Here is a 22,941-nt window from a genome sequence, read left to right on the forward strand (position 1 = left end):
TCAGGGCCTGACTCAGGTCCCAGGTCATCTTTGATGGTGGGCTTGGGTCCTCCTCATCTTTGCCCCCCAGGACTGGTGGAGGTCCTGGCCCCAAGAGGGCATGGACAGGTGTTGAAGGATGGAGGGACACAGGGACAGCAGGAGATGCTGAGGCTGCTGCTCTGTTCAGACTTGAAGACCCTGCGTGGCCTGCAAGATGAGACAAAAGGCCTGAAGGGCATGTGGCCCTTTACTCACCAGCTGAGACCCACCACTGCCCACAGAAGAGACAGGAGTCCAGTGAAAGAGCCACATCTGCAAACTTGTTTCACTTCTTAAAAGGTAGCCTTTTCTTTACCAGAAAATAGCTTTCAGAGAAAAGTTTTCTCAGTAAAGAAAACCATTCTATTGAAATAAACGTTTTTGCAAGATTGCCTTGGGTGGGTCCTCAGCCATTTCCGCCTGGGGTGAGCTGGAAATGGCTGCTATGTCTGAGTGATGGGGTGGAGTCGACCTGGTGCTGCAGGACATAGAGGAGTGTGTGCTGGGAGGTTTGCTCGCCTGGTAGGGTTCAGCGCAGCCTTTCTGCAGGCCTTGGGGGCTTGCTTACTGTGTGAGCCTGCCCTAGAGATGGAGTGGGCCTGGTGCTGGAGCAGAACAGCCCTGAGCAATCAATCGGGGTGAACCCACTCTAGTGGCAGGGCCAGAGCAGAAGGATAGATAGGAAGGGAGGGGAAGAGAAAAGGATTGGAGTGGATTTGGGGTTTGGGAAGGGGCTCTGAAGGGACCAGGTCATGCGATTCGTGACCTCCCAGGAAGGGGAGCCCTGGGGTGCCCCAGGGGAGCCCTTTAGGTGAAGTTTTCTCAGGATCCTCACTTCCTTTGAGACTTTTGGAATCTCAAATGGCTAAGTGTGTGTGTGTGTGTGTGTGTGTGTGTGTGTGTGTGTGTGTGTGTGATTGATCTGAGGGAAGGGGAAGTAAGGTCTTCTGGGTTTATTTGGGGGGAGGGCGGTTAGCCTGCTATAATTCTCAAGAAATGCCTTCTGTGGCAAAGTCCTCTAGGTCATTGGTGGAGATGATGCCCAGGCTTGCAGTGCCTTCCCCTTCCTCCCCTGGGCTCTGGGGAGGTCCATCGGAGCGATGGTCTGTAGAGTGCTGGCTGGGGTCACTATGAGGCCCAGGGGCTGGCAGCAGGTCAGCATCATGGGTGCTCTGGGGCCCAGCGCCAGTTGCCTCGATAGTGCCAGGGCCCTGCCTTAGGAAGGTAGGGGCAGAGAGCTGAGAGGAGCAGCGCAGTGGCATCAAGGTGGTTGTGGTCAGGGGCCGGAGGCTGGGGTACAGCATGTAGGGGGCAGCAAGCACTTCTGGCAGGGGTGGCTCAGGAGAAACCCCCTTAGAAGATGGGATGGAGACCTTGACATATTTGCCTGTCTCTGGGTCATAGAAGGTCTTGATTTTCACCTGGAGTGGCACATCGAAGATAAAGTACTCTCCAGATTGGGGGTCTTGGAGGACCTTCTGGGTGGCCCTGTAAGGGGGCAGGGGCACGAAGGACTGGGGTCCCCCAGGCTGCTTACTGACCGGCTCTGAGAAGGTGGACACTGAATGGCGGTGCACGGGAGCGGGCAGGGAACGGACTGTGGGGAACCTGGGCCAGGGCCTCTCTCGGGGGGACAGGGGCCTGTGCTCTGAGTCCTCCAGGCAGGGCTTTTCCTCATGGGCTTTGCCATGCATTTCCTGTGTCTGGTCAGGCTTTCTCCTCTTGCTTGCCAGCTTCTTTGCCCGCCGCAGGGCCTTTTCTGTTTTGGGTGGGACTGCAGGTGGTTTGGTGGCCGCCCTCTCTAGGTGAGCAGGAGGTTCAGGTTTTTCAGAGAAGCTTGCTGAGCTGGTGGTTATGTCCACCAATGAGCCTCTTGGAGAGAGTGTCCTGAGGTCTTCTGCTGATGGCTCAAGTTGGGGGTCGGAGCTGGCCTCCCATGTGAAGGTGTGTGTCAGATCCTCCCTCCGGGTAACCCTGGCAGGGCTGGGGCTGGCCCAGGGGCTGGCATGAGGAGGCGACCCTGGCATCAGGCCCAGTTCACTGGGGGCCTGAAGAGCATCGTCCCAGATGCTGCTGGTGTCAGGGGAGCATGTGTTACTTTCCCCCAGAGAGCTGGTGTTGGGGGAAGTTGCCATCTCACCAGGCGCCAATCTTCTCCCTGGGGGCCATGCTCTGGGTGTAGATAAAAAGTGACTGCTGAAATCTTGCGTCTCTACTTCCCAGGAGGTTCTACGCTGCTGTGGGGGTGGCTGGTTTTCGGAGTCACTTTCGGGAAAAGCGATCAGGGGGATACGCCTTGGAGACTCCAGCTTCCTTTGGTCTGTGAAACCGCTCTTGCCGTCATTTGCCACAACCTTCCATGAGGCACCTGGGGGTGGCTTCAGCCCGTTGCCCTCTCCTACAAGTGTAGGAGATGAAACATTCCCTTTTGTCTCCATCCTGGCCACACTGGGCACCCACCCATGGTCCTCCATGCTCTTGTGGGCCACACGCTTTAAGTGTGTGCTCTGCATGCCAGTGGGTGTTGGGGTGCTGGGTATTTCTTGGCTGTGGGAGGCACAAAGACCAGCATCCTCGCCCCAGCCTTGCCTTGGCAATTCTTCCTCTTTGTGGCCACTGCCCAGTGGATCCTCTGAGGACAAGGTCCTCAGGAGGGGCAGCATGATGGGTTTTATCACGGGGGTGGCCCTGAGGGTGTTGTCTTTAATTGAAAACAGTATGTGTTTGTTTGTAGTGGAAGATGGTGTGGGGGTAAGGTCTTTGGCCTGTGAAAGGGCCACGTCCTTACTTCCGCCGATCCAAGTGCCTCTGACATTAGCTTCTTCCCTCGATGCCTTCCTGGGTCTCCCTCCAGACACACTTTCCCCTTCTCCATGCAACGTTCCCCTCTTGCCATGCTCCTCCACGCATGCGTGCCTGCTACTGGAGGCGCAGCGCTGCAGCTCGTCTCTCCCCATCACGTTCTCCCTTTCATCTTTCTGACTGTCACATGCATGCATGTCATTCTTTCTGTCTTCCCGCTGGCTCTCGATGAACCACGTCTTCTGCTGATCTTCAAACGAGGCAAAGGACTGATCTGAAGAGCTGGTGCTGAATTTGGCCTTACTCTTGAAGCTTGGCATAAAATCAGACTGGCTGTCGCTATAAAACACATCTTCCTCCTCAGGAGAAAGGGGCCCTGGGGAGAATTTCTGGTTGAAGTTTGGATTCTGAAGTCCTGTTTCTCTCTCAGGTTCTGTCTCTTGAGAGATGGATCTGGAGAACCCATCTTCTAAGCTGGGGGGCTTTAGTTGCTCCGCAGCCCACTCCACCTCAGGCTCTGTGCTGCAAAGCTTCAGGGACAGGTGTTTCCTGGGGCAGTGTTCCCTGGAGTCTGGACACCAGCTGGACCTGGTGGGGCCCAAATCCGAATCTCCATTGGCAACATCCTTCTCATAGCTGTTCCTGTCGGCAGCCTCCCCGTTGACACAGGAGGGGGCTTTGGTGATAGCTGGAGGTGAGCTGAGGGTTGTATAGTTGTCTGCAGAGGTTGCACCAGGATCGGATTTAGGATCTTTATGGGTACTGACCTGTGACAGAGGAGTGTCTGCTGGTGTCTCCTTAGAAAGCTCATTTGGGGGACTTTCCTCAAGCCCGTTGGGAAGGATGATGCCGTTGCTCATGGGTTCTTGTTTGCCTCTGGTTTTCTCATCGAGGCCTTTCAAGAGAGGTGAGGGACTGTATGTACTCTTAACGCGCTTGCGCACATCCTTCAGGTTAAACAGCAGGCTGGGGGCTTTGGATTTGTAGCTTTCCCGAGACGGACACTCACTGACCTCCTTCTCTTGGTATCCATTCAGCTGTTCTGGGGGTGATGGCTGGCTGTCAGATGAATCCAGGACATGCTTGGTAGGTATGATGGGGGTCAGAAGCTTACTGATGTTAAAAGGAGGATTATAATGCTCATTGGGGTCCATGGCATTGTCAAGAGCATCGTTTTCTGGAAATTGCTCCTGAGGATTGTGCTTTGTGTACAAGGTTGGGCCTCTTCTTTCGGTCTGCTTGTTCTCTTCCAAAGCATCTTGTACACTTTCTTTCCCTCCTTTGCGAGTCTTTGGTTTCCTCCATGGGGGCTGGGTCGACTTCACCTGAGGGTCAGGCTGTAAGCTGGAAGCATTTTCCTCCATAGGGAATACCTGGACTCCTGGGTCCCTAGATCTCCAGGGCTCTGATGTGGAGAGAGCACCTACTGCCAGCCTGTTCTCTTCTTGACCACAGCTGGCCCGGACTTGGCAGGGAGAGACTTTGCACTCAGCAGGGGCCCTGGGCTCTCTTAACAAGGGTGCACCCTCATAATGTTTGGGAGATTTGCTTTCAGGGACGGCCTCAACAGGGTCCTTTCTTTCAGGCAGCTGTGGTTGGTGGGTGCTCCACGACTCAAAAGCACTGTTTTCACTATGAAGGAAGGTGCCTTTGCGAGCCCACTCCTTGCTTCTCTCAGGCTCACTCATAGCTGGTTTGTGGGGTGGGGAGGGGAACTTGGACTCCAGTGAGTTTGCCACATTTTCAGGTGTTGGGAGGAAGCCGCTGGAGCCTTGACAGGCCATTTCAGGACTCTTGGGGGACTCCTGCTCTCCAAGCTTCCTGCCAGGCTGGTGGCTATGCTGATGGGTGCTGGAGACTTCAGCAGGCACCCTCCTGACAGTTAAAAAGGCAGAATCGAAACAGAAGTTGACACCACTGTCTGGAAGAGGAGCAAATTTGGGGGGGTGTTTGAGAGTCGGAGGCTTACTGGTAGGAGGCCTGCTATCACAATGTTGGCTCTCGGTCCTGTCAAAAGATTTAATTAGTGAAGACACTTTGGAAATAGGCCTGTTGCTGCTCCTCAGACCAGAAATTGGCACCTCCAGTCTCCTCTGGACTGGTGTCAGTGGGGGGCTGCTTTTGGGATACTTTTCTTCTCCTTGAACGTACTTGGGTAGCTGTTGGAATGTGGCTGCCCAACCCGCATGCTCTGTGCCTTGTGATGGTAACTGGCTCCAAATGCCACTTTTCCTATGGGTGTGGCTCACCGTTCCCTGGTGAAAATTCCCAAACACCTGGCGGGAGATATCCGGGGACAGGGCCAGGTTGGCATCATTGAAGGATGTGTCTTCTGAGATGCACAGACTCCGGAATGCCCTGTCTGTGAGACTGCTCACCTCCCGGTCGGCATCATCCAGCACACTGCCGATGCTCGAGGAGTCGCTGAGCCCATCCGTGCACTTCTTATTCCCCTGCATTGTCCACTGCCAAGGAAGCCTGTTCCTGGGCAGCCTGTGGGCACCTCTGCGTGATGATTCTGGGAGGGTTAGATGTAGCCCTCTTCACACAAAATTGGAGCTTCCTGTCAATCGGATATGATTGCAAAGTAGGATTTTTTTTCTCTGCAAAAAGAAGAAGAGCAGGGTATGAGCAGGATATCCGAGTTAGTGGCTCCATACAAGAACTATACACACTTGCCCAGTGGGTAATTGTGCCGGTGACAGTGAGTTTCAGGTGTCAGCTTGGCTGGGTCCTGGTGCCTAGTTTTTGGTCAAATACCAGTCTAGATGTTGCCTTGAAAGTATTTTTTTAGATGTAATTAATATTTAAATCAATAGACTTTGTGTAAAGCAGATTACTCTCCATAATGTGGGTGGGCCACGTCTAAAAGATTGAGAAGCCAGGAGGAAGAGAGAATTCTACCTGCAGTCTTTGGGCTGGAGCTGTGACATCAGCTCCACCGTGGTGTCCAGCCTGCTGGCCCACCAGCCCCCACAATTGTATGAGCTAGTTCCTTGAAATAAATCTCTCTCTGTACAGTCATGCATCACATAACGACATTTTGGTCCATGATGAACTGCATACCTGATAGTGGTCCCACAAGATTATAATGGGCTGGAAAATTCCTATCACTTAGTGTCATCATATTCATCATAATGTCACAGCACAATGCATTACTCACGTGTTTGTGGTGATGCTGTGTAAACAAACCTGCTCTGCCAGTCCTATGAAAGTACAGCACATACAATTATGTGCAGTACATAATACCTGATAATGATACTAAACAGTTATGTTACTGGTTTATGTATTTACGATACTATAATTTTTATCATTATTTTAGAGTGTACTCCTTTTGTTTATATATAAAAATGTTTGCTCTAAAACAGTATGCCATGTTAGGCTGGCAGCAGCCTCACACATCTTGTGTTTACTGCATCTCTTGATCACATCATTTTCTCTTGTGCTTGATTTAATGTCGTGTTGTTTTGTACAATAACATGCTGTACAGGCTTGTAGCCTAGGAGAAATAGGCTGTACTACACAGCCTGGGTGTGCCGTAGGCTGTGCCATCGAGGTCTGTGTAAGTACACTCTGTCATATCCCCACAGTGAAGAAGTCGCCTAAGAACACATTTCTCAGAATGTATCCCCATTGTTAATTGGCACATAACTGTATATGTACATATCCTACTGGTTCTGTTCCTCTGTAGAACCCTGACTAATACAGTGTCTAAAGTTCAGATGTGTCACTTTTGCAGAAAAATCTTCCCTGACATTCCTTGGGGTGTTCCCTCCTCACTCTCTCAGAATGGCTGGTTTATTTTCTTTGTTGTACTGAGCACAGTCTAAAATTAAATTTATTTCTTTGCTGCCTCTCCCCTCATTAGATGGTAAGAACCAGGAGCTTAGGATCTAGTAAGCTGTCTGTTCCATGATTATCCTTGTCCTCCAGAGCCTGTGTCTCCTGGGTTCCCTCAGTCACTGCCTTACCCTTGGGTGTGGCCAGTGGAAGGTGCCAGTAGAAGTCTGGAGTCGGGGGGCGGGGAGCATACTTGCCCTTGCCCCTGGGGCTGTAGGGGGATGCCTCCACTATTTTTGAGTGATTCCACATCTTGGGGTCTCCCTAATTCTGCTTATATCTCTGTTATAGCCCCTTCATTACAGTCTCTTCTTTTTTAAAAAATCGACACGAAATATACACGGCATAAAATTTACCATCTTAACCATTTTTAAGTGTAGAGCTCACTAGTGTTAAGTACATTCATATTGTTGTGCAACCATCACCACCGTCCATCTCCAGAACTTTTTCATCTTGCAAAACTAAACTGTGTACCCATTAAGCAATAATTCCCTTTTCTCTCTCTCTGCAAGCCCCTACAACCACTATTCTACTTTCTGTCTCTATGAATTTGACAACTCTAGGTACTTCATATAAGTGGAACCATACAGTATTTGTCCTTTTGTGACTGGCTTATTTCACTCAGCATAATGTTCTCAGGGTTCATCCGTGTTGTAGCCTGTGTCAGAATTCCCTTCCTTTTTAAGGCTGAATAATATACCATTGTATATTAATAGCACATTTTGTTTATCCAGTCATCCATCAGTGGACACTTGGGTTGCTTCTACCTTTTGGCTGTTGTGAATAATGCTGCTATAAACATGGGTGTCCAAATATTTATTCCGGATCCTGTTTTCAATTCTTTTGGGCTCCTATCCTGAGATGGAGTTGCTGGATCATATGGTAATTCTATTTTTAATTTTTGAAGGAACCACCATACTGTTTTCCTTAGCAGCTGTACCATCTTACATTGTGACCAATAGTGCACAAGAAGTCCAATTTCTCCACATCCTTGACAGCGCTTATTATTTTCTGTTTTAGGGTTTTCTGATACTAGCCATTCTAAAGGGTTTGAGGTGGTGCATGACTTCCTTTCTGGATCATGTGTGAGGATGCTGCTTCAGGCTAGAACCCTGACCGCCATACCTCCAATGCATAGGACAGGCCTGGCCTGTGGCAGGGGATAAGTAAATGAGTACATAAAAAGTTAGACAAAATAGCAAGCTTAGACCCTAGAGATGGCCCAAACGGTGGGCATTTGGGACCGCAGTCATCTGGCGGGGTGCTGTGAGACCTCAGCTCACAGATGGAGTATTGTCACACAGCGGCCATCCACGTCAGTAGCAGGTCAGCCAAAGCAATGACATAGTCACGGCTTTAGGGGCTGGGGAGTGAAGGTGCTCCCATTAGGAGTCCTGATCCTATCCTTGTTCCACATCTGGGAAAGCACACAGATGTCCTCAAAGGCCAGTGCTGCTGTGCTCGCAGTGCTGTTTCACTCCAGCAGGCCAGCCTTCTTTGGGGTTTATTGTTTCCTGTTTCCTGACCACAGCACTCTGGTGAGTTACCTATGCTGATCTGTTGGCAGGCCGACTGAGTGGACGCTGCTGGAGAAAGAAAAGGGCCCTGACTTCTAGCATTGAATGAGGTAAGAAGGAACCATGGACCCACTCTGGGAAAGCCTCTATTAGGTGCTGATCAGCCTGGCCTTGACCGTTAGGGCTGCTTGCTCCCCAGAAAGCACAGAGCATGCCTTTTAGAAGGCTGCAGGAAAAGGGAGAGTGTCTGTCAGACCCCGCTGGTGGCCAGCTTCATGACTTCCCCACCCCTCCTTTTTAAATATTTTTATTAAAATATAGCTAACATACAATATTATATTAGTTTCACATATATACCATAGTTTTTCAACATTTATATACCTAAAGAAGTGATCACCATAAGTCCCTCAACCATCTGACACTGCACCAGCTATCACAATATTATTGACTATATTCTCTATGCTCTACATTATATCCCCATGACTTCTTTGCTTTATATCTGGAAATTTGAACATTTTATTCCCCTTCCCCTTTTTCCCCCTTTAAAATATTTTCAGGGGCTGGCCTAGTGGCCCGTTGGTTAAGAGTTGGCTTCAGAGCACGAGCTCTGAGCAGCAGAGCCGCTGGCTTGGATCCCACATGGGCCAGTGACGCTGCGTCCTCTACAGCTAAGATGGTGAACAACAGCTCGACCTGGAGCTGGGCTGCTGTGAGTCGCCGGTGATGGTGTAGTCTGCAGCAGGGCTGCAGTGGGCTGCCATGAGCTATGTGAGTGGCTGTCAGCCAGCGTGAGTGGCTGGCAACCGGTGTGAGCTGCCATGAGCCGCTATGAGCGGCCGTCCAATGGCTGGCGACTGATCTGCTTCAGCCTGGAAGAGCGCAATGATCACAATACCAACATGGGCCAGTGAAGCGGTGTCCTCCACAACTAGACTGAAGAACAGAGGACAGCAACTGATCTGTTTCCCTTCCCTGATTCCCCAATCAAATCTTAAAAAAAAAATTTCAATTGCAGTTGACATTCAATATTATTTTATATTATGTTCAGATGTACAGCATAGTGGTTAGACATTATATAATTTAAGACATGATCCCCTGACTAGTCTAGTGTCCACCTGACACCATACATAGTTATTACCATATTATCAACTATATTCCCTATGCTTTACTTTACATCCCCATGACTATTTTGTAACTACCAATTTATACTTCTTAATGCTTTCCCCCTTTTCACCCACCTTCCAACCCCCCTCCCATCTGGCAACCATCAAAATGTTCTCTATATTTATGAGTTTGTTTCTGTTTTGTTTGTTTATTTTGTTCTTATGTTTTGTTCACATATAAGTGAAATCACATTGCATCTGTCTTTCTCTGTCTGACATACTCCACTCAGCATAGTACCCTCCAGGTCCATCCATGGTGGCACAGATGGCAAGAACCCATTCCCTTCCATGGCCGAGCACATCCTTTTTACCCTTTTTTCCATCAATGGACACCCAGGCTGCCTCCACATCTTGGCCATTGTAAACAATGCTGCAATGAACATATGGTTGAGCACATCACCTCGAAGTAGTGTTTTGGGCTTCTTTGGATAAATACCCAGAAGTGGGATTACTGGGTCCTTCTTTGTCTCTTGTTATGGCCTTTGTTTTAAAATCTATTTTGTCTGATACAAGTGTTGCTACTCCAGCTTTTTTTGTTATTTGTTTCCGTTTTCATGAAATATCTTTTTCCATCCCTTTACTTTCAGTCTGTGTCTTTCAATCTGAAGTGAGTCTCTTGTAGGCAACATATGTAAGGATTTTGTTTTTTAATCCAATTTAGCCACCTTATCTTTTGATTGGAGCATTTAATCCATTTACATTTAACGTAATTGTTGATAAATATGTAGTTATTGCCTTTATTATTCCTATTTTCATTGGTTTTTTTGTTTGTTTGTTTGTTTTGTCTTAAAGAAGTCCCTCTAACAGTCCTTGTAATACTGGTTTGGTGTCAATGCTCTCTTTTAGGTTTTCATTGCCTGGGAAGCTCTTTGTTGTTTGATTCTAAGTGATAGCTCTGCTATGTAGAGTGAGCTTGGCTGTAGGTCCTAGATTTTCATCACTTTGAATATTTTATGTGCAAAGTTTCTGTTGAGAAATCAGCTGACAGTCTAATGGGAGCTCCCTTATAGGTAACTGCTTTTCTCTTGCTGCTTTTAAGGTTATATCTCTTTGCCTTTAACCTTTGGCATTTTAATTATATGTCTTGGTGTGGGCCTTTTGGGTTCATTTTGTTTGTGACTCTCTGTGCTTCCTAGATTTGTATGTCTATTTCCTTTGCCAGGTTAGGAAAGTTTTCCACCATTATTTCTTTAAATAGGTTTTCAATACCTTGCTCTCTCTCTTCTCCTTATGGTACCCCAGAGATGTGAATATTGGTACACTTGATGTTGTCCCAGAGGCCCCTTAAACTATCCTCATTTTTTTAGATTAGTTTTTCTACTTGTTTTTCTGATTGGGTGTTTTCTGCTACCTAGTCTTCTAAATTGGTGATTCTATCCTCTGCTTCGTTTAATCTACTATAGGTTCTCTCTAATGTGTTCTCCATTTCAGTTATTGTATTCTTCATTTTTGACTGGTTCTTTTTTATGTTTTCTGTCTCCATTTTTATGTTTTTTATCTTTTTTGAAGTTCTAACTGAGATCATTGAGCATCCTTTTAACTGTTACTTTGAATTCTGTACCTGGTAGATTGCTTGGCTCCATTTTGTTTAGTTCTTTTTCTGGAGTTTTCTCTTGTTCTTTCATTTGGGACATAGTTCTTTCTTTCTTCATTTTGGCTGTCCTTCTGTGTTTGTTTCTATGTATTAGGGCTTCTATATCTCCCAGTCTTAGTAGAGTGGTCTTATGTAGTAGGTGTCCTGTGGAACCCAGTGGCACAGTCTCTCTGGTCACCTGAGCCAGGTGCTCCAATTGTATCCCTTGTGTGGGTTGTGTGTGCCCTCCTGTTTTAGTTGAGCCTTGGTTGCTCTTTGCATGTCAATGGAAGGGTTTGACCCTCGGGCTGGTTAGTTGTGAGGACAGGTCCTTGGAGGTAGCAGGGTAGAGCTCTGGCTTGTCTGAAGCTGTGCCAGCCCCAGGCCCTTTTGGGAGGGGCTCTGCCACAGGCCAAGTTCAGCAGCAGCCTGTGTCCTGCCTGGGGCCACCTGGCATGAGCCACAAAACAATCTACAGATGGCTGCCACCTGCACTGGGATTGGAGATGTCTCGAGAGACTAAGTTGCAAACTAAAGCCAGCTGCCACTCATGCCAGGGTTGGAGCTGCTCAACAAAAGGTATAGGACATGACAAAGCCAGCTGTTGCTTGTTTGTGTTTTGGGAGTCTTTGAGAGGTTTTAGGAAAGTCCATATCATAAACTAAGACAGGCCATTTGTATAGAAAAGCCACTAGAAGTGGCTTGGGTGTGCCCCAAATTTGGGTGGGGTGGGGGTCTCAGAAAATCACCAGGACAGGGTTGACAAATGGTATTAGCTAAGTTGATGGAGACTCAATATGGTGGCCATCTATGTCTGCATGTCAGGAGCCGGGAGGGCTCAACAAAGAAACAATGGATTCTGCCAGCACTTCTGTCTGGGAGAAAGGTGCTCTTCTAGCCTCCTGAAACCCAACAATTCAGTTATTCCCCATATGTCCCTGGTGCCATTCAAGCTGCTGCCCCAAAGCTGATGCTCAGAGTGAATGAGTCGTCAGGGAGTAAATCTGTGAGTAGGCCCTTTAAGAGGAACACCTGGGACTCTCCCTGCCCTCTGTCTCATGCAGCCACAATGTCTGCTCGCTTTCACAGACGGAAGTTATGGGGACTTCTCTCCCTGGCACTGGAACTCTGGGCTGGGTTACCTGGTTTGGAGCTGGGACCCTTTGCTCCTCTGGGGGGAACCTCTTCAGCCAAGGTATGCCTCCTGATTTTTAATGGTCACATGCGGGTGTGGGACCAGCCCATTCCACTTCTCTGCCCCTCCTACCAGTCTTGAGGTGGCGTCTTCTTTATATCCTTAATTGTAGGACTTCAGCTCAGGTAGACTTCAGGCATTTCTCAATGATGGTTGTTCTGTAGTTGTAATTTTGATGTGGTCATGAGAGGAGGAAAGCACAGCATTTACCTATTCCACCATCTTGACTGAAAAATTCTGATTTCCCCATTTTATAAGGACACAAGTCCTATGGGGTTAGAGCACATTCTCATGACCTCATCTTAACTAATTACATCTATACTGAGTCTACTTCCAAAGATCACATTCTGAGTTCCTGGAGGTTAGGATTTCAAAATATGAATTTTGGGGGGCTAGAATTCAACTCATGACACTGAAGCATTCACTCTGCATCCATCAGGGATGAACAAGGACAACAAAGGCCAATATGTTGAAGATGGCAGGGTGGACAGAGAAGAACAGTCCTGGGTCCTTGATTGCACTGCTGAACCATGAGCCTGTGCCAGAACCACCTCCTTCCAGAATTTGTGTTACTGTGGTGGGGTGGGGAACCTTGATGTCTTCAGCCACTGTAAGTCAGATTTCCAATCCTTTGAGGTCCTACTGATATAGTCAGGGTGTCTTCTGGTGTTCTGAGTGCTGGATTTTGATCTTGGACAATAGTTGAATTCAGTAATACTGGGGTTTCTATACTTCTGTATTAAGATGAAAATAGGATTGTTGGAGATCTAAATTTAGAATCTTAGAGTTGTAAACCCCCCCTCCCAATCCCTCAGTCAATTAAATACACCTTACTATTAGCAGATATTTGTTATTTCTTTTGAACACTCAGCTTCTATCCCGTTCTTCTGAGTAAAAACACTTGATACCTTTTGGGGAAATTTCTCTCTCCATGGTGTTTAGTCTTGGTGAAAGTCAAGGTGCCTGCCAAGACCACTCTTGGCCAAGTGCAGATATGAGACCCAGGCCAAGTCCATTGTACATTTGTACTGGAGTGACACAAGGATGGAAACGTTCTTGGGCATCCTTTGGAGCAGCACAGCTCCCTGTTCGTCTTTTCTCTGCCTGTAACTCGGCCTTCACCTTGAGTCTACAAGGGCTTCAATTTCCTTTGAACACTTACCCATTCCTGCTTGATTTTTTCAGTGTCTATTTCTGTTGTGTGTGGCCAAGGAATCCTAGCTGATCTTGGGTTTGAGCCATAATTCCAGACAGTAATGAAGGATGCTTACTGATATTTAGCATACTCAGAAAATAACCACATTCCTTCTGCCTCAGTAAATAGAGAGACCTCCCTCTTGCTAGCTTCATTCAATTCTGATTTGATTTACCTGGGTTCAGATAGGACAGTCATAAAGTTGGCCTCATCCCCCCCTCCACCCCCTAGTCCTCCCCTACCCCGTGGAACTCTTCAGTATAGTAGCTAACAACTGTTTCCAGAGGCTGGCTCTTGAGTTGGTGGTTCCATACCTTTTATAACAGTGGGGGCTGCCAGTGCCTGCCTTGCTGAGTTTTAGGATCTGTAGTTTTAAAACTTCTTTGCATGCTTATGTTTGCTGTCATCACTGCCCATCTAGAAAGAAGAGGAAAAATAATTTCAGTGGAGCCCAGCTGACCAAAAGACCAAGCACATTTTCAGGGCAAAATATATCTTTAAATGTCAGTAATACACTTGGCCTGCGTGTTTTTGTTTTTGTTTTTAATCCACAGTTGAACTCAAGAAAATTCCAAGCATAGGCATTTTTGGTGAAAACCAATATAGGGCCAATTTATATCCCTTCCAATATTCATTAATTTGTCTATGGTCCAAGAAATCTTCAGGAAACTGTTTCAAGCCTTTGGGATTTCTAATACGATTGGCCCAGTTGTGAATTATTTTCTGTGAGTCAAATATGACCAGAGGCCCTTTTTCCATGTGAATTAATAACTCAGGTTTTGCAGTAAAGAGAAGCAGAGTGGCCAAACTTGAATCCACTCAGCAAGCTGTAGCACAGTGTTTGATTTACTGATGGCAGGAGGCTTGACTACCTATTTTGACAGCTAAAAGAAACAAAAAGCTTCCCAGGAGAATTTTAAGAGTGCTTAGAATGAAGTGTAAACTAATCAAAACAAATCCACGATGCAGATTTTAAATGCAGACCATCAGGGCTTCCATAAGACCTTCCTCATCACACAGCTCCTGGATAGTCATCTAGTCCATGGTAGTTTATTTCTAATACTAATAATCATACTAACTCAAATTTGTGGAGTACATTTCGTTGGAGACTTACAGAGGTGCTCTGCATCACAACCACCCAGTTCGCCTGTCCCTGATTCCCAGGCTTTCCTTCAGGACCCCACAGCAGCTGGGCTTACCTTTTCCATATTATATATCACAATCATATGTGATATGTGTTCGAAATTGATGACTGCTTCTTTGTCTCCTTCAGTAGAAAGAAAATTTCTTAAACCCAGAAAGGGTGACTTATTTGCTTCTGTGTACTAAACACACCAACACAGAAGTCAAATAAATGTGTGTAGCAATGCTCTGAAATGGATATCTTTATGCTGAATTTTTTCTGGAGGGCAAACCAAGACAGAAAAGGAGCAAAAAAAAAAAAAGGAGAAATTCTATTCAGAAGGACCCTTGGCCGTGGGTCTTCAGGCCACCTGAAAAATTCAGTGATCCATTTGTGTCACTGAATAGTGAGTCCACTCCCCTGCCTGCAGCCCCATGGAGATACAGTTTAGGGATGAGGATGACATCAATCCATGTCTAACATGGATAAGGATGAGACAGGTGGTGGCTTATATTTTGTGAACATACCTCTCTGTGCCTGGGTTCAGGGACTCCCTGTCATTGCCAATGAAATGCATGTTTCAGAGGCCAGCACAGAACTGTCTTGCTCACTGCTTTGGGCCATTTAGGGGAAGCCAGACTGAATTAGTGAAAAGTCTGGCTGGTAGAGCACTCTTCAGGCAAAAGGGTGTGGTTACCCTCAGGTGATATGAATGAGGAAAAACTGCATTTTGCTGAGCCATGTTATAAACAAGGTGTTGGAATCTGCTCTAATGAATACATAGGAACAAAAATGAATGTTTAACCATGGCATGGTAAGTTCCAATTTATGTCTATGGCCTTCAAAATAGTTTGTTCTCTTAAATGCTTCCTATCACCTCCTAGCTCCCTTTATTTCCTTAACTCATTTTGCTCCCCCTTTAGTCCCCCTCCCCCACTGGATCCTTCAACAGGTGACCTTTGCCCCTCATCTGACTTAGCTTCTAAGCTGCAATCAAGACTGATGACTACTATCTTCCCGAGAAGCAATCCCACCCCTTGACTTGTGGGATGCACAGTTCTCCCTGCCCCTCTGGCATGCTCAGTCTCTTATCTTCTTCTTCTGGATGGTTGGATTTCCTCCGTTCCTGCCCTAGGGCCTCTTCTCTTCCCCCTCTATGGTCTCAACAAGGACAATTTTACACGCACACGTGCTCTCAGCCAGCAGCCTCGCACTGACGGCATGGCCAGCCAGGCTGCTTGTCTGGGCTCCAGCCCCGATCTCCACTGCCCACTGGAGAACTCCACACAAATGTCTCACAGCTCCACAAACTCACACGTTTAAAAGGGAAGCCGTGACTTTTGCACAAGCCAGTTCTTCCATGAGATCACAGGACTATGAGAGTCGCCTGTGACTTCTCCTTCGCCCTCCTCTTCATGCCTCCTCCAACCTGATCCACCTGTCTTCTGCTCATTGCCAGGATCATCTTGGTGAATCAGAATATGTCAAACAAACCAAATCTGAGCAAGTTCCCCACAAATAATCTTTTTCTCATGATGAGCAACAAAATGTCCTTTGCATAGTCACCACTAAATTCTAACCCTCCCAAAATGTTTTCTCATGTGATGCTTTTTTCAATGTCATGTTGCATGATGCTGTTGAACTATCATGGACTGGAATACACTGCTTTTTGCAGAAACAATGTTCTCTCTCTCCTGGTCCCTTACAAAAGCCTCTGCGTGACCCTTGAGGTCTCCTGATGGGGGGAGCTGGAGCTCTCCCCAAGCTCCCTCTCCCTCCAGGCCTGTAGTGCTCTGCAAGAGGGAGCTGCAGGCCTAGATGGGTCCTGGTGTGGCTCCTCTGAGAGGGTAGTCCCTCCACCTGGAAGGTCTCTCTCTGCTCTCCAGTCACCAACTGCTGACCATTTCCTCCTCAGTTCTCCTAATCCTTGTAGGATTAAAAAATAGTCACTTGTACTGCTTTATTCCACTTCATTTGCTGTGAATTCATCTCTCCAATAAGGGTTTGAGCTCCTGGGAGTGAGGTCCCCAGCCTTGTTCCTCTATGACTGACAGGTTGCCTGGTGCGTGGTGGTCACTCCTCAATGTTTTCAGCTGCCCTTGCTGAGTGCGCTTCTTGGGCCCCAAGGATGTGATGACAGAGCTTTGCTGCAAGTGCGCAGTGTGCAAATGGAAGGCTAAAGCTCTGCTGCCCATGTTCTCCATGTCTCTCCTGGGGCTCCTGCCAGCAGCCAGCCCAGGCCAGAAAGGTTATGTAGCCCGGGCTCTGAGGGTTTGCCCCAGGCTGTGAGGACAGAGTGGCTGGGGAGGGGCTTGTTCGTATCACCCCCTACAGGCTCTGATCCAGGTCTCCACACACAGCCACTCATGTGAGCCCCACCACTGAGGAAGAGTGACAGGCCCACAGAACCAAGGCCCTGATTGGTGACCCTGGGAGGCCCTGCTTCAGAACCATTCATCCATGTGGAGGTTACTACCAGCTTCATTTCTGAGAGGACATAATGGAGCCTCAGCGAGGTGAGGAGAATGTCCACGTCACAAACACTTTTTTAGTATATGTCTCATGCAATATCTGGAATGTAATTTTATTAGTCAGAGTTATCTATAAAATTAATCATCACATACTTACACTAAAAATAGGTATTCATTGTTCATCTGAAATTCAAATTTCACTGGACATCCTGTTTTTTATCTGGCAACCTGAGGTCCTCACCAACCTGTAGGACCCAAGGTGTATCACAGCCAGAGGAGGCCAATACAGCGAGTCCACACTGGAATGACTCAGGTTTGCACGTCACCCTGCAGTTCAGGACTCACTTCCGCATCCATTATCTTGTTTAATTCTCCTGACTCCTAGGAGGTGGGGTGATGAGGCCTTATTGTCACCATTTTCTGGGTGGAGAAATAAAAGCACAGGTGCGGAACATTGCTCAGTGTTACACAGCATAAAAAGAAGAGAAGTGGGACTGGGATTCAGTTGACCAACCTGCACCTTTTCCAGGATGAAACCCTGACACTCTGTTCATGGGCTCAGGAGCACAGGGTGTGTCTTGGGTTCATGGACTGGAGTTCAAGGGAGAACTGAGGATAGGTGGAGGAAAGGAGGGTTTTCATTTCTATTCACATCCCAACAATCTTCTCAGCTCAGTTTTTCGTGACAACCACAGGAGTGGAACTGATGACTCAGCCAGTAAGCACAGGATCCCACCTGTTTGGGGTGGTGGGTGTGCGGGAGGCTCAGGTGACCGGTGCAGAGCTGGGAGGGACACTCTTGAGCTGTTAAGGAGGCGGTTTGAGTCTCCTCTTGGCCTGCTGTCCCTGAACAGGAAGCCACTGGGGTTTGCTTTGCTGCTGGGTTTGACCACTTGCCTGTAGTGTGGTTTTTGAACCCAGGCTCTTTGGGTGGATTTAATTACCTTAATTGAATGGTGTTTTCACTTCTCAGTAAAAGGGAAGCAGGAAGCTGGTGAAGATGACAGGGGTTGGCTTTATCACACCCAGAAGGCCCTAACAAGTTGGAATTGATTTCTCTTGCGCCTCTTTCTAGGTGTTTTTTTGAGACATTGACTTGGGCATGCCTTAGGAGTGGTTTGGTATAGAGAACAGTGACAGATGGTGAACGTTCCCGCCGGTACATGTGCAGAGGTCCCACATGCAGCCTCCACCACCCACCCGACATCGGACCTTTTCTTGAGCCCATGCCCTGTTGGCCAGTCTTGGCCAAGCTCTTGACCTCTTTGTGTTATCGCCAACAGCCCTCCTGCTTGCTGTTTCACAGGGAATGTCCTTGTCTACATCCTACATTTTACGAGGTGAATAATGAGACGGCAGATTGACTTCCTCTGTTGGGGTCCTTCAGGAGAGGGGAGCAGACGTGTGTCGAGTATCTGTGGGGTGACAGGTCTCAGGCCCACTGCTGCATGTGTCTGCATTCATTCCTCGATAAAAGTCAGCGGGGTAGGCCCCACTCCCCACCTTACAGCTGAGGAAACTGCGGCTACCTGGGTTTGAGGCTACACATGCAGAGGGCCTTCAAGCCCTGGTACATGTGGGAGTCCAGGACATCCCAGGGAATGGGGCTGAAGAAACTAGCTTGCCTGGGATTGCCGGGCTCACGGAGTTGGCTGTGAGTGGTAGTTATAGCTGCTGTGGGTGTTTTGCTGCCCTTGGAAGAGAGCTCAGGAGCAGAGACTCTTTCTTTCTGGGGCTCAGCCCAGCCTCCCACCACCATACCTGGCCTAAGTCACGTCTGGTCTGCTATATCTGGATGGGATGTTTCCTTAGGAGACTTTGAGCACTGCTTAGACCTGGGGCCATGTCTGCAGTTAGAGACCAGGAAGCCAGTACAAGAAAGACCAGGTCTGGTCCAATTTAGCGCTCCACAGGACAGGGTGGTGATGGCACCTGGCATCACACAACTGGGGCAACTCAGTCGTAGATGGAAGGGGAGAAGCAAGACATGGAGGCATGGCGGGCTGGGGCTGAGCAATGTTTAACAACCAGCTCTCTGGGGCAAAAGCCCTGCTTTGTAGCACTGGTCAGTTTTCTGCTGTTGACCCGGCATCACGGCAGAGGGGATGAGGTGTGCACAGAGGGCCCTCACATGGTGGGTGCACAGCAGTTTCTCAGATAAGGCTACCTTGGCAGTGGTTTCACTCCACAAAGGCTCTCAGCAGCACATCTTCACACTGCTTCTGATCCTTTCTGGTGGCCAGGCATTGGGAGATCACTTCTTGGAGCTCCTGGTGACGAGATGGACTGGACTTGGTCCTCACCATCCCCTCCACCAGGAGAGCTCAGGCCTGGTGCTGCCCAGTTCCTTGACCCTGCTCCACTAGGAACCTCAGTGGGTGGCTAGATGCCCCCTGGGCAAGGGCCTCTAACCCTGCTCGTGGGCTCAGAGGTGCCTGATTTACCTTTACAGGAGCAACTACACTGGCATCAAAGATCAAAGTAGGGACAGAAAAGAGCCGACCCCAAACAGCCCTGTCCTCACCTCCCTCGGGACCCCAGAGCTGGGTGAGTGCCATTCACATACTACTGCCCAGGGAGGTCAGAGGTGAATTGTCTCAGAGGTGAAAGGCTGGGGAAGACGAAGGGAACAGGCTGGCAGGAAAAGTTTTGCGGCTCAGCCCTTTGAGCCTTTGACCTTATTACTTATTAGATCCACCCAAGCTCTAGGGGCCACATCCACGGCGGACAAGGGCAGGATAGCCACTGGAAGGAGACACCAACTCTTTCAGAAACACGAGGGCCACCAACACGGAGGGTCCAGCTGGGATCTAGGCCAAGTCACAGTGCTGCTCTATACCTGCTGAGTAGAGCTTGGCTAGGTTACCGCACGTCTGTGGGCCTCAGGTTTCTCATCTGTAAAATGGAGCTAATGATCCCCACCTGTCTATTAACAACAGGGTTTCTCACCCGCAGCACTAAGGACTTTGCCAAGGCCCCCTGGGACAATTAGCGCTGGTCGATAACGGCTGCCATAGAATCAAGGCGAGAGCGTTAGCCCAGCCTCTTCTCATCACTCGTTCATTCATTCGCTTATCCTTTGCACATTCGCCAGAGCATCTTGCCCTGAATTCTGGAAATGGTAGGAACTGAAATGAGACAGGAATCAAATGGGCAGTTCTAGGCAGTAGAAAGGGCTGGAGACCTGGGTGAAGGCAGTGTCACCTTTGCAAGTCACTGAACCTCTATCTATACCTGTAAAACAGGGACAATAAAAATAGCCCTGGCTCGTCCCCCCACCCCCAGGGCGGGGCTGCTCTCCAAACTGGAGAGGGCTGAGGAAAAAAATTGTCATGAAATTGGTCTGGAGCCGTCAATGCCTGAGAGTCTCTAGACCCTCAGAGCTGCCTGACTCAACTAGTCCTGGGGTCTTCCCCACCCAGGGGACGCCTGCTCCTGAAGGAGGCGCAGTGAGCCCCAGCCACTCAGCCCTGTGCTTTAACTGTAGGCCCATGGGCAGCAAGGTAAATAAATACAGAGGGTGCCAAAAAATATGCACACATTTTAAGAAAAGAAAAAACTGTATTAAAATTGTAATAATATATACTGATAACAAAAGATGAATACAAGTCATGTGTATACATCTTTTTGGCACCCCGGTATGTGCACAGTCCTTTCTTTACACGTCTCCCCAGAATAGAAGTATCACACTTGTTTAGTTTCCCCTCAACACACAATAAGAAAAATATTTACATCATGGCACAGAACATGCTCAGACACACCCACGCGCGTGCGCACCCCCCCACACACACACACGCCCCAAAGAAAATTCATGAAGCAAAACTCACCCTGCTTATATGTGCTGTCTGAAAGTTCCATTCTATTCTTTTCTATTCTATTCTATTCTATTCTATTCTATTCTATTCTATTCTATTCTATTCTATTCTATTCTATTCTATCCTATCCTATCCTATCCTATCCTTTCATTAAAAAAGCCTATTTGTAATTTAGTAAGCGATTTTAGGATTCAACAATGAGTGATGATCTGCAGTGGTTTTCAAAAACCTGTTCTGGACCAGTAACCCTAGGTGTTCCTGATGAGGCTCAGTTGCTGCTGCCCTGTCCATAGCGATGCTGGGTTTTCATCAGGATAGAGAAATGGAGACCCAATGTCCAAACGCAGTGACTGGCAGGGTCGGACCAGATTCACAAAAGGGGGAGAGGAGAGGACACCTGAGGGGGGAGCCACAGGACAGGCCCTGCCTTTCTACTTCAGTACTGTGTCCCAGTCCCCACGCAGAGCCTGGGCCTACCACAGGGCCATTCATTTGTTAAATAGATGAATAATGAAGAAGAGAAATCCCCATTTACTGGATATTTGGTGCAAGATAGGCATTTTAATAGTCCAATATTATTTATTCATATTTATTATTATGTAATGATTCTTGCAACCTGTGAAGTAGAAATTACTCTTGCTCTTTACAGAGGAGGAAACTGGGGTCCACCAAAGTTTAATACCTGGTGGTGTGGAGCTTGAACCTGGGACTGCTGGAGAGGGAGAGGGTCCCTGCATCCTGCATTTATCTGCGTTCCTCCTGGAGCCTGCTACATATTGAAGTGCCCTGCTCAGCACCACCCCACCCCTGGCCACCCTGCAGCCCCCACGCTCCTGGTTCTCACTCTCAGGTCTCTTTGGTGCTCATCTTAAAACCATAGGATGTCCTTCTATTCCTTGCATCCCATTACACTTGGGAGTCCACATATGGCCTGCAAAGGCCTTGACAGCCTTCCCTGCCTATTACTGTCAGGCACACAGCTCTCTAGCTAATAGCTGTGGCATAAGACAGACTTTGGACAAGTCTGAGCCTTAATCTTGTTTTTGTAACCTGGGGCTGATGGGAAGGCAAACCCAGCAGCCTGGTTCTCATGAAAGCCACTGTGGATTGTAAAGTGGGTGTTGCAGGGATGAGTGTAACCGATGGCCCGGGCTCCACCTTGGAGAGCCTTTTCCAGAGAGGAGGCCCCTTCAGAGGCTCCCAGAAGAAGAGGCACTTGGGTTTGTTGGGAGTAGGGTGTCTCTCAGCAACCACCCTCTTTCCAGCTGCTAGGGAGGCATACCCCTTGAAAGCAGCCCTGGGGTGTCCCAAGCTTGGGCAGAGAAATGAGGTTCCAGGAAGGGCTCCTAGAACCACTGGAGGGCTGGGGTGCTGCAGAGTTCTCCTCATCATCTGTGGACCCAATTTCCCCATCTGTAAACTGGTGCCATAAGGCTGGGTGACAAAGGCAGAGAAGAAGCGCTGGAAAAGTCATCACTGAGCATCAGGAGTCTGCCGGGCACTTCCAGAGGCCCATCCTGGTTATCCAGCTCCCACTACCTGCCATGGATTTAACCCACAATCTCATTCAGTGGTTACAACCTCTAGGCCAGTTGGTAGGGCTTGTGCTAAGGGAATCTAAGGCAGAGAAATTGAGGATCAGAGAGGTTGAGGAACTTGCTCAAGGTCACACAACCAGGGAGCAGCAGAGTTGGGATTCAGACCCAGGTCTCTGTGCCACATGCCTCTGCCCTCCCTATGCAGCCCAGGCAGAGCGGGACATCAGGTGGGGTTGGGGGGAGATCACCCTCTGCAATAGTGGCAGCCTTTCTCTTAGCACCTTCTCTTCCATCTCCCATGGCCCGTTGCTTCCCACTAGGGAGCATTTGCTTTAGTAAAGCCAGAGAAGCTATCTTTTGGACCTGGCTATCATGTCGAGAGCATCTGGGAGGGTGCCATCTTCCCTGTCCTCTGACTGCCATGAAGGTGAGAGTATCTGGCATGGGGGAGAGCCACTGGGAATTTCTAAACCTCCCCAACACATCAGAGACCTGCTGTCCCTGGCCTTCTCCTCACTTCCCACTGGAGGCTGAGAAGTAGGTGGGAGATGGCTGGTTGGTAGATAACAACTGTCCTTTCTCTGACAAGTGTGGCCACAGTGAGCCTGGCTTTGCCAGAGAAGGAAAAGGGGAGAACTTTTCTGCCATGGGGGACACAGCACTGACAAACATCCCACCTTCTTCATGG

General features: G+C 48.4%; 1 protein-coding gene across 5 annotated transcripts in view; it reads right to left on the minus strand.

The window, feature by feature from the left end:
- Positions 1 to 280: 280 nt before the first annotated feature.
- The window catches only part of CUNH10orf71 (chromosome unknown C10orf71 homolog), a 31,345-nt gene continuing 8,684 nt past the window's right edge, over positions 281 to 22,941 (minus strand). For 2 of the 5 annotated variants that reach the window (XM_019655043.1, XM_019655042.1), the window contains exons 2-4: positions 17,058 to 17,320; positions 13,621 to 13,723; positions 281 to 5,426 (exon numbers count right to left, since the gene is read on the minus strand). In XM_019655043.1, the coding sequence (XP_019510588.1) occupies positions 1,011 to 5,282 (4,272 nt within the window). In that variant the 5' untranslated portion in view covers positions 5,283 to 5,426; positions 13,621 to 13,723; positions 17,058 to 17,320 and the 3' untranslated portion in view covers positions 281 to 1,010. Of the gene's footprint in view, positions 5,427 to 12,152; positions 12,846 to 13,620; positions 13,724 to 17,057; positions 17,321 to 22,941 lie in introns of those variants that run through there. The other 3 variants (XM_019655041.1, XM_019655044.1, XR_002125400.1) reach the window with 2 other exon arrangements.

This window comes from Hipposideros armiger, unplaced genomic scaffold (assembly GCF_001890085.2).
Source record: "Hipposideros armiger isolate ML-2016 unplaced genomic scaffold, ASM189008v1 scaffold_235, whole genome shotgun sequence".
NCBI lineage: Eukaryota > Metazoa > Chordata > Mammalia > Chiroptera > Hipposideridae > Hipposideros > Hipposideros armiger.